The 15,870-nt window shown below is 41.6% G+C and overlaps 1 protein-coding gene across 1 annotated transcript; it reads right to left on the bottom strand.

Annotated features, from left to right (window-relative positions):
- Window positions 1–12: 12 nt before the first annotated feature.
- stx17 (syntaxin 17) lies at window positions 13–13,013 on the bottom strand. The gene is made up of 7 exons (XM_075465437.1): window positions 12,841–13,013; window positions 9,642–9,850; window positions 9,479–9,544; window positions 6,849–7,172; window positions 5,242–5,292; window positions 3,300–3,386; window positions 13–829 (listed from the first exon to the last, which is right to left on the bottom strand). The coding sequence occupies exons 2-7, from the start codon at window positions 9,762–9,764 to the stop codon at window positions 584–586; spliced, it is 897 nt and encodes a 298-aa protein (XP_075321552.1). The 5' UTR covers window positions 9,765–9,850; window positions 12,841–13,013; the 3' UTR covers window positions 13–583.
- Between the last annotated feature and the right edge of the window lie 2,857 nt (window positions 13,014–15,870).

Below are 15,870 nucleotides of genomic sequence, written 5' to 3'. Positions count from 1 at the left end.
CCAATGAAAGACATCCGTGGTGAAAAGACACATTTTATTTGGCAGCAGCGGTAAATTCAACACAACTTTTTACATATTGCGGTCTGTGAAATCATCTGGCAATTGGCACTTATTTTCCCCCGCTGCACACACGTAATAATATTTAAACATTCAGGCAGTATCTCTTTACAATGAGCCGTTGACGATTGTTCACATTACGTTGTGCGTGCAGGAATACGAAGGCGTTGCTGCTTGCCGCTGACTAACTTGTTTGGTGACCAACATTTCATCGGTAAATAGATGCGCTTACTGACATGTCACGCTGTAGTGTTACTGACTGCTTTGCTGCCGTGTTTGAGTCTCTTTATTGTATAAAGAAGGAGTTAAAGTCCCCACAGACACACACCATTCACACCTGAACAACATATTCAACTCTTAATTAAGGCTGTCATTACATAATTGTTTTCCACAGTGCTTGGTTACAGCAATGCTCAGCGACATTGTCCCATAATGAGTCTCTTGGAGACTCGGAGATGCAGTTTGTGCTTTTTTTTATTTATTGGTAAGTCCACACAGGAGCCTCAGTGACTTAAGGACTGTTGGGTCATTTGTCTTTGCTTCGTTCTGGCTCTTCTGCAGGCGGTGCCGTGAGTCGTTTCATTTGCAGATCCACTTTAGCTTGTCGTTGCTTCTGGACCAGGTTCCCACCTGCAAAGCCCAGGGCGCTTCCTCCCACAGCAGCAGCCACCCCTGCAGCTTTGAACCCAGCTAGCAGACCGAGTGGACCTCCTAACGCACAGCCCAGCAGCGCCCCAGCAACCGGCAACACCGCCAACTTGTATCCCACCGCCTCGAGAGACAGGAAGAAGAGATATGCTCCAGTTTAATTTAACACACACACACACACACACCTTTGGAGGCATTAGCACTTTGTGGCTTCAAGACCGTCTGCGATAGAGTTTGCATGTCTCTATCCTTTCATGATCACACATCAGCCCACGGATGGCGGAAGGAAAAAGTGACACAAACAAGCCTGCATGTGTATATGTAAATGGACACTTCCATAGCTGCATCAAAGCATTTCCATTATCTTCATTTAGGAGAATCAGAAAGATGTGGCCCGTGTGTTATTACAGCTGTTATCATCACAGGTGAAGGTGCTCTTTGCTGATGGCAATTAATGACTGATTCTCTGACCATCCTCACACACACTCATGCACACACACACGAACACTCACTTGATTAACACTTCACCATTAAATTAATCTAGTTCAAAAAGCTAGCCTAGCTTGTCCCCACCCCTGTGGCAGTTGAGGGAATTTTAATTTCATCTGAGCCGAGTTAAAAGGACTCTGGGTACAGAGGGTGTGGAGGATGGAGGAAATGAGGGTGTTGTGTGGCTGTGTGTGCGCGAGCGCGCGTCACGCTGTTTGACCCGATGACAGATTACAAGCTTTGAAAACGTTAAAACATCTGACACCCCTCTCATCTACTTCATCACTCCTCACCCCTTCATCTAACAGGCGGCCCTCTACATCTACCAGCGACCTTACAGAGAGGGCAGTCTTTGTTTGCCTTCCAATTTGGGTAAATTCAATTTCAATAAACTCTTTAAAAGATCTGTGTTATGAATAAACATGAGTCATAAAGTTCAAAATTACTGTTTGCTGCAGCACATTACACACACCGTTACTGGAATCGAGTTTTGGTTGTATTTGACGATGTTTTTGTGCAGGCTAACGTTCACGCTCCAAATCTATAGAAAATTGCGGCACAGTGAAGTTCCACCAGCAACAAAACACAACCAAAATGACTGCTCTAGATGTTTTGACCAGAGCAAGTCCACTTTATTTTTTTCTCTCTACACACAGAGATAAAATTGTAAGTTCTGTGTGAAACATTGAACACACGGGTAAAATAAGAATAAAAAGCCAAACTTTGCTCAAATGAAAGTCATTTGCATTTCTTTATCTCTCCAAACTGAATGTGCGAAAAACGTCCTATTAAGCTTTTAGAATCTGACAGGCAGGAATTTATACAGAAATGATTGATTGATAAACTAATCTGAGGAACAACCGTACAATAACCAGTTGTGGAAATCATTTTCAAGTCTGGCCTGACATGCAATGCGATTGCAAATAACGCCTCCAGATGTGTGAATGCTTGGGTAACGTCGCATTGTCTTTTGATTCTTTGAAAACAGATAAATGACACAGAAGTGTCCAAAATGGTGGCCACGGTAGGAGCTGGTAGAATTTACAAAATGCTGCGACACCTCCTTTCACATTAGATACACTGGAACAGCAGCAACATTCAAGGTAATAATCAATTATTTTCTTATGGCTCCTTCATTTCTATGAATTCTTCTTCTCATCTTCACCTTGTGAACTTTTCAAACGAGGCCAAGGAAAACTGTTGATAAATGATAAAGGAGATATTTTTTTTCTTTATCATCATTTTACCACAGCCTTGGCTTTTTATCTTTATTTTGTTTGGCATTAACTCGTGTCCACTGAACTGGAGTGATGGCTCGAATCTCTCCGAACCCGACGAAGAAGCGTCAACATAAGCGCACGTTGTTAGAGGTAAAGAACATGATCTGATTTGGAAACTCGGGACAGGCGGAGCAGACGACTGTGCCAATAGCCGAGTAGTAGTCTTCCATTCCTGTTTATTTGTTGTCCGGTGCGAGCGTCCGCCTCTCTGATTATCAGTCTAATTGCGTCAGGCATTTAGAAAAAGATCGTTCTCAGACTTCATCTCACAGATGAGCATTCAAACACACCAAAGATAGAAAAAAGTACTGATGAAAGCAGCCATGTTGGTAAAAAAAAAAAAAAGAAGAAGCTTGAACTGGCTTATAGTTTGAAAAAAACAAACCAAAAAAAAGGTGATTCATTCTGCATATTACAGACAAAAAGTTTGACATTTCACGTTTGCAGTAAGTGTGAAGAGCAGCGGCTGAGACTCAGAGCGCAGTGTAAGAGCGCACCGAGCAGACAACGCAGCTCCTAAAAAACCGAGTCATTTAAACCTGTCGTCAACGCCACACACACACACAAACAAACATGTAGACCCTCTCTTGTCAGCCTTCTTATCTGACCTCTCTATCACCCCCCCCCCCCTTCACCCTTCACTTCCCTCTTTCCCTCTCCTCTCTCTATTTCCTTAATTGCAGCTTTCCTCCGTATTCGAACGGATCAATAAGGACAAACGCTGTGGAATGGCTGGGAGGCAAAGTGCCATCGATCTCTCCATCTCCCAAACATCGCACACAGCCATCAGATCATCAGGACATAAACACACACACATATACACACCTTCCCCAGGCTCTTGGTCCCCTCCTCCACGTTGGCCGCGGCTGTGTTGACGTTGTCCTCTATGCTGTCAATCTTCTCCTGCTGGGACTGAAGCATGGGGGTTAGGCACACAATCATATTCGAGCAATCACCGACATATAACCGCGCATGAAAAGGAGGACAACACCTGTTGTGTACAAAGATCTTTTTTCTTTTTTACCTGTCCATCCAAATATCTAACTTATGGCAGAAAATGAACATAGGCGAAGTGTGTGTGAGGGGTGTAGGTATATTCAAGGCAGATTTTAGCTGAGAATTACTCATACAGACTTTGTGTGTGTGTGTGTGTGTGTGTGCGTGCGCGCAAATGTGTGGCATTGTGTAGATCTCATGAAATATTCAGAGTGGCAGCTGCCTCTCGCCATATGAGGGTTGGATGGACACAGTGACCAAACAACAAGCAGAGCGCTTTCCTTCCACTCCCCCTTCCACCTTAAAACCAATCTCCCCCGCTCACTCTGAGCAAAAAGTTGTCCCACAGATCCGAGCCCATCTTTAGCCCTTCTCTTACACATTAAGTTCATGTAAATAACTTCCTGTTATTTTGCGAAGGTTTCAAAGATCTTCTACCCTTCGGTGCAGAATGCAGCCGCCACTCACCTCCCTCAGATTAACGCTTTCTAAACGTCTTCTCTTTCAATCTCCACTTTGTTGCCGTTTGTGACCTAAAAGTTGCAAAGGACGCAGGCAGCTGAGCTGACTGTTATTTTCTATTGACGAATTATTGTGCCCATTGCTTTCAAGACTTAGAATTTAACATGAGAAAATGCCAGAAAAAAAAAAAAAAAAAAAAGTGAAATTTTTTTCCCAGTCTTCAAGTATTGTGTTTGGATAACAGTCTAAGACCTAAATTTATTGGGTTGATAAACTAATAAACATATAAATCTTTGTACTTCAGAGGGTGACACCAGGAAATATTTGGCATTTCTGCTTGCCGAATGAAGACAAAACACCCCCAGAAAATACCAAACAAAGGCATCTAAAAGTTCCATTTAGGGCATTTAAAATGGCATTTATTTGAACACCGAAGTTTAGAAATCATTTTTGGTGAAATGAACGTGTATTCCTAACTTGAAAACAGTCTAACTGCAGAGTCCATTCAGTTGCTGCTGGTTCCTCTCCAACTCAGCAGCTCCACTTACTACTGTTATAGGATATTACCCCCATTATCATCTTCACAAACTTAGTAGAAAATTAAATACTGGATGAGGTCTTGAAGACACACAGAGAAAAATACACAGATAAACACAAAAGCACAAACGTCGGAAAACAGCAACTAACGTGACGCACGTACAGACATAAACAAAGACACAACCACACACTCACTCAGTATTTCCACTGAGGCTGGAATATTGCTCCCCCAACGGCATCTTTCACACTAGAGACACCACAACATGTCTATGCTCTTTCTGCCCCCCCCCAATACCTCTGGTTTTTTTTTCTCACCAACTACATCTTCACTCTTTCTCTTGCTGTTAATCTCTCCTTCAGTCAGCCTCTCTGCTCCCTTGCCTCCATCCCTGAGGACGAGGTGATAATCTGAACCGTCTGTTCTCCACCTGCTCTGCTGTATCCCTCGTTTCCCTCCTCTCCCTCTGTGACAACCTGCTGTCCTCCCCCCCTAAATCCTCCCTCCCTCCTTCTCTTCAACTCCTCAATCTCTCCTCTTGCCTCAGCGGAGGGCCTCTGGGGCCCCAGCAGTACTCCTGAGCTGATCTGTGTAACCTCGTCTCAGCGGAGCCTTACCAGGCAACAAAAGCACACATTGGTCAAACACACACCACTTCCTGGAAACCCTATAGGCAAGCGGCCTCTGTCACATTGTGTTCGTTCACAGGGCTGGCTGTGCACACAGAAATAAGAGAAATGTGAATGTAGTAGCCAGCAGAGTGTTTGAACTCACGTGGACAAGTACAGAGAACTCCGTCACCAAACCACTCAGCTCCTTCAGGTCCTAAAGAGGAAAAGTGTTTTATTTATTTAATTAAGCTGCTTATCGCACAAATCTACAGCAACACACGCTCCCCACCGTCAGTGTCTGGGACAAGCATTACCCATTGAGAGTAAACGCATGCAACCATAACAATGTTTAGCACACAGCAAGGATGGAAACTCCTCCCCTGTGTACATGTTCATCTATTTTCTGAAACTTATCCAGGACTGGGTCGAGTGGGGGGTGGGCAGCAGCAGTCTGGGCAGAGATCACAAGACCTCCCCAGCCACTTCCTTCAGTTGTTTCCCAATCCTGCGGTTGTTTTTTTTTTAATTCTAAGTCAATCCTGACCTTTTAAAAACAAATTTGATGTCGTAATGTAAATAATAGCAGTGCTGCTTCAGCAGCCTTCTGGTTTTGTGCGTTCTGTTACAGTTTTATGGGACATTGAAACATTGCTAAGGGTATTAGTAACACATGTGCTGCTCCTTGCTGCGAAGACCTATTGTTTGCCTTTGTGTATAACCTGCTTCATACATAACGTACACCTCAGCTATCATTTACTGACCCCTTAATTCTCAAAATATTAAAATCACATCACGGAGAACCACCCTTTGTGGAAATAGAAGCGAACAGTTCATAGGAGCAACTATGGTGTTGTGAACACCTCTCTCCGTACGCATCTCCATTGGCCGTGTAATAACAGTGCATAAGTTGAGGGGGAACAGAAATCCAAGAGCTAACCAATGTTAATATCCAGGGGAGAGAAGAGTAAGTACAGTGAGATGCAGCAGCAAGAGTGGTGAATCCCCCGCAGGCATCGCCGGCCAGGCCTTTTATCAACACCTTCACAAGGCACTGAAGACAAAGTCTTTGCACAACCCAAAGACTCTTGCACGGCCACTGCAAAGAAACTGGGGCTGCAGAGAGCCGGAGCTACCAGATTAAAAAAAACATAGGCACAGATTTGTTGATGACTACGGTTAAAGCTAGTAGAACATGTGAGATACCACACCACAAAAAATGGAAGCAGCGTCTTATCACGATGAATCCGATCTTAGATTATTTAAACTGTGCTTGATTTTCACAAAAAGTTATTTGTTAACACTGTCCCGTATAAATATCATTATGAGATTCCATACAAAGATACTGAAGAAGGACAATTTATGTTGCTAAGTATGAAACTGAGGTAGGAACTTTCCTGCACTGCATAACCCATTCTGGGTTAAAGTTGTGGAGGTCCTGAGCCGCGTGTATGGCTTGCTGTTTTTTTTCTTTCTTACTCCTGTTTTATGTGTATTAGTGGACAAAACAGATATAAAAGAGGTTGCTGTATTTTTTTATTCCACTTTTGGTTCGTCAGCTCTTTGTTTTCTGCAATTCCATGTTGTTAAAGTTAATATTTCAATAAAACCTTGAATTAAGAAAAATACCATGTAGGCAAAGAACATGTTATACACATCCTTATATACATGCTAAAAATTGTAATAATACATCAATTTGAACAATATAATTGCCAGACTACGTGTTAGGCTAATGTTAAAAATGTTGAATGTGAATAATCCAGCCATGCGTACCTCTTCCAGGTTATCCCAGGACTCAGCTGCACTCTGATCAGAGGGGATTTCTGGAAGGAGGACCTGAATTTGCCTGCCGGACTCCGATTCCTCGGCCAAGTCGTCAGCAGTGTAGCAGCTACTGGATGCACAGTTGGATGGGTGTGTAGCAGGTGGCGGTTCAGGGGTGGGCTGAGGTGGGCTAGAGTGCAAGAGCAGGAAGTCTCGTGCAGCGGCTGACGCTCTTTCTCTGATTGGCTTTACGAGTGCTTCCAGAGCTGCGGCGTCTTCGGCACGGACCCGACTGCACAGCTTCTCCATCTCTCTGATGTTAGCTCGCAGCTGCTGCAGAGGGACAGAAAAGAAGCAGTTTTCTCTGCGTGAACCCCTATCATGTCTGGAACATTTCGGTGGGGTAGAGAGAAATAATGAATTAAATATCTGAAAAATACTGAGAGGTTGGATTAAGGGACATATGGACAGACAGGGAAAAGCAAGCCTGTGGTTAAATGCAGCTGTCACCAGAAAAATGTGCAGACTGCTACAACTGCAACAACAACAAAGGATACAGCAGGAAATAAAAAACTGAAATGATTATAATTTATATATTTTATGAGCAACTGTGTCAGTTCATGTCGAAAGATTCCATCTCGTATAATGTTCAAGTAGGGTGAGATACGTGTTTGTGTGTGTGTGTGCGTGTGTGTGTGTGTGTGTGTGTGTGTGCGTGTGTGTGTGTGTGTGTGTGTGTGTGTGTGTGTGTGTGTGTGTTGATGGGCGCTTAATAAGGTTTAGATATGAGGCTGTGGAACATTACAAGTGCCCTGAGGGTGACAGGAGGATTACATCCCAACCATCAGCCCTGCAGGCCGGAGCTCAGCAACCCGGGCTCAACTGGTCAATGTGCTGCCGATAACACATTCCACTAATTACAAAACATGAATAAACATACGTCCACACACACGTCCTAACGTATATAAAGTTGAGGAACACACTGATTAACACAAAGACAGTTAGGTCAGGCACCTGCCAGCCTGCAAATGAACCGTGACCCTCAAACACACACACTCACAGACCAAACAAACACTAATGCAACAGCAGATGTGTTCGCTGTAGCAGATGTGGTAAAGGTGGGGTGACTGAGTCTGCATGTGTCTTTTTCTTGGGAGCCCCTTTGGTGCTGTACTACTGGGAGTGCATGCCAATCATTGAGTAGGGTGAGAGACTGCAGGCTGTCTTTCTTGAGGAACAGTCAAAGGACAAATAGATAAACAGCAATGAATATAAAGACAGAGTTAGAACCTCAGAAAATATGCACAAAGGAATGGAAAAATGCCTTCCTCTGAACCATCTATCTGCCTTCGTACCTGTTTGTTTGTCTAGATTGTCTACGGAACATAAATACACATGCACACACATATACCCACATCTGAACCCCTACTCTGAATTAATGCCATGAAGACATGGGAAAGCACTCTATGTGCACCCCTGGGGTTTGTGGGGTAATGGTGAGAGGATAGGTGTGTTCCTGTTTGGAGATATTTCACCTTCAGAGACATGGTGGCTACCAGGCAACAACATCCCCTGCGGCATTTCACACCAACCAATGTGAACAAGCGTGCAAGTACTTAACATACACACGAGATGGTCCATTTGAGGTTCGGTAGCTCTTTTCTGTTCTTTTTCTTTTCAAGCAAATTTTCCATTTGGAAATGTTGATTTACATTTTCAGTGTAAAATTCGAATCAAAAATAAAACAATATAAGAATTTTCTAATAATGTAAGTGTCAATGAAGTCCAAACCAACATCAATCCTCAAAGCTTTGTAGTTTTTTTTTTTGTTAATATATATGCTCATTTTGAAGTGGCGACAGGTCCAGGGTGAACCTGACCTGGCGTCCAATGACAGCTGGGATAGGCTCCAGCTCCTATCACACGAGCAACTAGTGCAATAACAGCTTGTCGTATACATGAGGAGATTGCAATTGCTGTCTCAAGAATATCATCTGGAGATGGATCCTTAGGTCACATACTGTTATTAAAACATCTCCATGACAACTGAGCACATTCCATTGGTTGATGGAGGCCACAAAGTGTGTTTGAAAGCTTTGGAAAAAAACACGCTGTTTGACTTTGAAGTGAACACTTTTTTGTCAAGCTCATTCCGTAGATAAATATGCTCACGAAAAAGAGAATTCAATTTGCCCATTGTTGTCTGGCACAGTTCGACAGACACTTGTTTGTGTCAGACGTCAGCTTAAATCGGCTTCAAAACAGAGCACTGACAGTTATTGCCTTCATTTAGATACTGTCTGCTCTTAAATGGATAAAGACACCAGTTGCCACTTTGTGTGATCTTTGATCCTCAAACTGGAAAAACATGTTTGCCACAAGTAAGTAAATGTCAAGGTCCAGATTTAGGAGGTCACAAGGTCCAGACAATTTGAGAAAAAAAAATATTCAAAGCTCGCACGAGCTTAATTGGATTAAGCGGGTATAGAAAATGGATGGATAGATGGATGGATACTCTAAGCAGCTGCAGAGGCATGATTGTTTAGGAATTTCAAGTGTCGGTGAGTCACATCATCTTCAGATTAACTGACTACACAAACAAGTTTCTTTTGTTCAGACTGCAGTATATCACGTTATACCTGAACGGTTCTGCTGGCGTTGATATGCTCCTGATGCAGACGATCCCATTTCTGGCTGCATTGAAACTGTGAACATGAAAGAAAAAGTATCACTTATCATCTGAGCTCTGGAAGTAACAGTTTAGATGTGATTGTGTGTGTCCAGCCACATTTCAGCCATCACCTTCTGTATGTTACTGTGGTGTTTCTGCAGCCGCTCCAGGTCCGTGGGCAGAGCAACTTTAATGAACTTGTGGATTGGTGCCTCCAGGCGCCTCAGTGTCAGCTTGTTGCCTTCCTCTGCCATGTGTCCTACTGGGTGCCCACAGCCAACACCTCTGTGCAACTTAGACACTGCACCAGCTCAGCTTTATCTCACCGTGCCCACACACACTGTAAATACCAGCAGAGCATGCTTCTTGATATATACGCAAATTAAATCAATAAACTCTGTGACACACGGGAGCCTGCCCACACATCTAAAACTGGCTCCTTGTTAAGATTAGTTGGAATATGTGTTTGCCAACATCCATTAGTGAAGCAGAACTGAATTAGAAGTTAGGTGTATCTGTGGTGATGGATGCCAAATTAATCAACAAATAAAGTTCCTTTACTGAGCAAATATGACAAACATTGTTTTTTCTGTCAGCTTTGAATACACCATCCTGGACTCTAAGGATTTTCTTTAGGTGCATATCTCACTATTTCTGGAGGTTGAATAGAAAAATACAATGGATTAATAAACAATAGGTTTCAGCCTTCCATTAACACTGTATTGCACAGTCTGATGTTTGGAATACACTGCTTGCAGTTCAATTTAATTAAACTGGATTTGCTTTATTATTGAATGAATAAGTTCAATACGTTACAGAATCATCGTGTTAAAGTATCAAATATATTTGTTCAGGAACGAAAAAATAATTGAGTCTGTTCATGCACAATCAGGCTACTGAATTATTCTCTTTAAAGGTAGGGTAGGAGATCCTGGATTTTGAGTCCAGCGAAGCTGCATTTTGAAAATACACAGGTAAAAAGTCCCAACCCTTTTCTTCACTTTCTCCCCGAAGGCACGCCTCTAGAGTACATGAACGTGCACGAGCACGAAGGTGTAGGAGCGCTGTTCTGACAGCAAGCATCGATCGTTGCCGTATTTAGTATTTAGTATATGCTAACTATACGTTTAATAATGCTAGGTGCTAGCCAAGCTGGCTCTAGTTTAGCTTCCTGCCAAGCTTCTGGACGCATCATTCGTTCACGGAGCAGGGTACGCGCACAGGGGGAAGGAGGGGGAGGGAGGGAGAAGCAGATTGCAGTTTGATAGACGGCATCAGTATCCAATCATTGTGAACGGTCCGTTCACAATGATTGGATACTGTTTTTCCTAGATTGTACGTTCTAGAGGCCACTAAAACTTTTCATATTAATGTCAAAACTTTTAATTAATTGGTTGCAATGGGGATGTGAAGAGTATTTCAAGCAATATGTTAAAAATTTTCCAGAAAAAGATCCCCTACCCCGCCTTTAAATATTTGAAGAACAAGCTACAAAAAATGGGCAAACACAAGTCGCAGTTAAGACTTTTGGGCTTACAAAATTATTATATGATCAATATGGTCACTTTTCCTTTCAGTAAGTGCAAGAGCCTGTCTGAATTTGTGTGCCGTTTGTTGTTGTTGTTGTTGTGGATGATGATGATGCAGCAACCACGGCCTCCAAAACACTGTTCAAAGAGAGTCTGTCCAGCAGGAGTTCATCTGATCTTATGTCAATATGAAGGCGTTTTGTTTTTGAATTTTTGACTTAGAATTTCACAGGGCCACTATTCCTGAAGTAGTGAGATGTCTAACAGTGTGCATAAACATGTATAACTTAATCACAGGTATGAATTTCTTTAAGTGACGTCCTCCTCCTCCACCTCCAAGCATCAAATATATGTTTAAGATTATATGATTTGGGGTTGGAAAATGTGCAAATAGTTTGATAGTTATAACAACAACTTGCCTAATAATTGTGCATGCAGTGTATTGCTTGATTATACATCTGCTGTAGGCTACGGTGAATAAATGTTATTTTAATGGTAGAAGAGAAACCGATACCAAGATGACAACCGTTGTTAAGACTTCTTTCATAAAGGCTTTCGAGTATCGAAAATGTGTTGCCAGATGACAAACCGTTTAGGAAGCTCTGCATTACTTCTTATCGTCTCTTTCAGGCTACATTTGGGTTTCGCGTCGGGAGTGTCTTTAACTGTTTGTCTTTAACCGTCTGAAAAGAAAGTGAAATTAAATAGACGCGTTCATTTTACAGACGCCTGTCGGGGTCAAAAGGCAACGTTAAAGTGATACTCCGGAGTAGATTCAACCTGGGGTCATTTGAACCGTGATATCCAGCCAAGTAGCCCACCCGCAGTTTTTTCGATATTGGCTGAACATCAGCTGAGTTACTGAGTTATCCCGAATAGCTTTGTACAAGGGTTAATGGATCCTGGTCCGTATCTCCAAAATTACCACACTAAAATCACATGCCATGACACCAAACTTCTACAGTAGTACAAATATGGTCTGTACTCACCAAACGATGCATTTGGAAGTTTGAAAATAGTCCAGGAGTTTATTATTATCAACACAAGCCTGATAGCTTCTCTGCAGCTAAAGCTGCGTCGACGTCACTTCAGAGAGCTGGGAGCTTCAAAGTAAGATGAGGGTTGATCTACTACTGTAGACAACAAAGTATATGCTATATTCTACATGTTTTTTTTATGAATTTTTATGTTGTAGAGTTGTGAAGTTATTTTATCAATGGAGAAACTGAGCAGCCTTGCTTTGTTGTCTACAGTAGTAGATCAACCCTCATCTTATTTTGAAGCTCCCAGCTCTCTGAAGTGACGTCGACGCAGCTTTAGCTGCAGAGAAGCTATCAGGCTTGTGTTGATAATAATAAACTCCTGGACTATTTTCAAACTTCCAAATGCATCGTTTGGTGAGTACAGACCATATTTGTACTCCTGTAGAAGTTTGGTGTCATGGCATGTGATTTTAGTGTGGTAATTTTGGAGATACTGCCAGGATCCATTAACCCTTGTACGAAGCTATTCGGGATAACTCAGTAACTCAGCTGATATTCAGTCAATATCGAAAAAACTGCGGGTGGGCTACTTGGCTGGATGTCACGGTTCAAATGACCCCAGGTTGAATCTACTCCGGAGTATCACTTTAAATGAGTCCAAGGTGGCTTTGACAGTAAGCTAGAGATCAATAAATACATATACAGTTGAATATGTCATTAGACAAACGTCAGCAAACACCCAAATATTTAACCAACAGATCCTAGAACTCCAGACAGCTGGCAAACACTAAACTTAAAGGACAAAAAGCGACACTTACCAGTAAAAATACCATCCGCGAATATGATTTATATGCGCTAAAAACAATTATCACCTTCCATACGTTTGACAAAATAAAAGTTTAGGTTATGTAAAGTTTTTTTTTAAAGAAGCTGTCGTATTTTTTTTTGTGACAGTAAACTGTTTGTAAACAACTCCCCCCCCAGTGCGTCCACGAATAGTTTCCGACTTCAAACAGCGCCCACAACGCATATTTGTTCCGCATCACAGTGTTCCATGTTCCTGTGGCAAGACGTCAGTGAAATGTTTCTAAAACAATACTACCTGCTGTATTTATTTCTGGCACTGTTCACATTCAAGTCTGTAAATAATGTGTTTATTATCCTAAATAAGTATACAAAATATCGTGCCATCATTTGATTTGGAAAATATGTTGGATATTGTAAAAAGGGATTAACTACGTTGTAGTTAGTTGATGGTAGTTATCATAATGATGATAAATTTCTTTCAAATAATGACTAACAATCTTATGGAAGCCAAGAATTGGACCTATGAGAAGCAATCTTAAAGTAATGAGAACATCTCTCAAAAATAAAAAGTTTGTATCTAAAAATAAAGATATAAAGATAAAAAAAAGAGCACAAGCCATCATTTCCACATTTGCGTCAAAGTGACAGAGTGAGTGGGTGGGATCTCGCTCATTTTAGTAGACACAAGTGGAAATGGATATCATTACTGAGACTGCTTTAGATGTGGTCTCCCCAAGGTGTACAACTACAATATATCTACAAGTCACTTCTCTGTAAATCACTTCATGACTTTAAGAGTTAGACAATCGAACCGCATTTGTTACTCATATCATAGATGTGGGGTACCTTTGAACTTCGACCTAATGTCTAGACTAATCAATCCTGAATTTCTTTGTAAATCTGCAAAACCCCAAAGCCTATTTTTAGAATACAAGAGGTTAGAGATCTGGGTACAGTTTTTGACCAAATAAGATAGATGTTGCAGAAAAAAAAATTCACAGGTTTAAAAGAAAAATGCCAACTTTTTGTGGCTAGTCAACATTTCTTGCTGTAGGTGGGGTTTTGCTCATTGTCTTTAGACTTTGCAACCTCAGAATTTCCAAACTGCTGTTCTGACAATGGCCCCGCTGTGTGGTCATATGCATATTTTAAACGCATACATTTAAAACAGTGAAAAAAGTGTAAAAACATTAATGACAGCTATACAGTTAAAACGAATCCAATCATGTCAAAAAAAAAAAAAAGGACTTGCAGTCTTCACAATTTAGTCAAAGACCCCCCAAGTCAAATTTTTTTTCAGTATAATACAAAATATAGTACAACATACAAAGTTTGTCATATTTGCAGTTCTTATTGTTTTGTTTGTCACTAACATACATGCATTTACAGTTAAATGTGTCTATGAACGGCATGAATCCTGTGGAAAGTTACATGCAGTGTGATATTTTTGTCTGAGTTGTGTTTGGAAGAGAGACAAAAAGAGAGAACTGGGGTTCCCCCTCCTCTACTCTGAGATGAGCCTGTGTGAGTGGGTCTATTGCATGTTTCCACTTCTCTGCTTCAGCACCTTTTACCTTTGACATTTAGGCCAACCCCCACACACACGCTCTTCCCTCAACGGATGCTCCATGCGAGGGGCCACAGTAAAACACACAGTCCCCAGCTACAGGGGATTTCCCTTGGCACAGTACATATGTTGAGAATATGTGTGTGTGTGTATGTGTATGTGTTCTGTCCACTTTCAGGGGACTCCCAGACTTGCAGACAGAGGGGGAGGAACAAAACTGTCAGTGAGAGTTTAGATAGCAAATCAAAAACCAATTGGCCACATGATTCTACTTCTCAGTTTGTGTTGGACTGAGTGTGTGTATGATTTTTGATGTGGTTACACGACTGTTTACATATTCTTATTGTTTTTTTAAATACTAATTATCATTTGGCAATGCTAAGTCTTCGGATAATGAACAGAATTCAATGTCTTCTGAAGTGTTGGAAACACGACTGTGTGTGAACGTGTGTGCATTAGGGCAGGGAGGACTCAGGTGTCATTTGTTTCAGTCTAATCCGGGAAGTTTGACAGCAGGAGAGGAAGCCAGCAGGGAGCTCCGTTCACTTCTTACCTCCTGAATCTTACTGTTTTTATAGCAGGTGTGATTAGCACATCCTAATGCCTCGGTGGATACAGCCCTGTATAACAGCAGACGTCTTGAAATGTCATGGTAGGAAAAGCACAGGTGTTACTAATAGCATCAAACATGGCTCTGTCCTACGCAGATGTTCTTGTCACTGTTACAACGAGTCTGCATGCAAAAAAACCAGAGACCTGAATCTGAGGCAGCCGAATGGATCATCAGCTGTTTGTCTCCTTCTAAAGCCCAACCTGCCTGTGTTTATAAGTCTGCAGACGCATTTATTTCAGGTCATGATAGTTTATTACACATCAACTGTGCAGGGGTGTGACGTACAGGAGCAGCATTTTTCTAAAAGGTATCATTGAACCTCTCTGTTCTTTTTTTGCAAACCAAAAAGTAAAAAACAGAAATGAAAAAAAAACAAAGAACAAACCTTTGTGATAGAGGCGCATTGTGATATTCATTTTGCTTTGAGGTGAGATGTGGGGCAAAGATAGTAGTGCATCTCAACCCACCGTCTCTACTGGTTTTATTCGACAGTTTTTCACTGATAGAGTTAAGTCAATATATTAATCAATATCATCTCTCTTTTTTCCCCTTATGAGTAAATCTTTCCTGAGAGATGGTAATGTTTTACTCCGCCTTGGGTAAACATAACCAAAAAAACTAAAATCCCTGTGATGATTGATGCCTGTGACTCAAGGTTTCTTAATATTTCATTTGTTCAATTGTGTCATTAGGTCTGAGCTCCTTGATGTTGCTGGGCAGCATATCTTGTGAGAAAAGTCATTTTCAGACAAACTTTACATATACTATACATATGCTTTTAAAATATAAGATCTGATAAGATTATGAGTTATGGACTCACAGCCAGCCAGGATCATACCTGCTTTGAATGTGTGTGTGCAT

This window comes from Odontesthes bonariensis, chromosome 5 (assembly GCF_027942865.1).
Source record: "Odontesthes bonariensis isolate fOdoBon6 chromosome 5, fOdoBon6.hap1, whole genome shotgun sequence".
Taxonomy (NCBI): Eukaryota; Metazoa; Chordata; class Actinopteri; order Atheriniformes; family Atherinopsidae; genus Odontesthes; species Odontesthes bonariensis.
The sequence above is the reverse complement of the archived record's forward strand: the minus strand, read 5'-3'. Positions and strand labels throughout refer to the sequence as shown.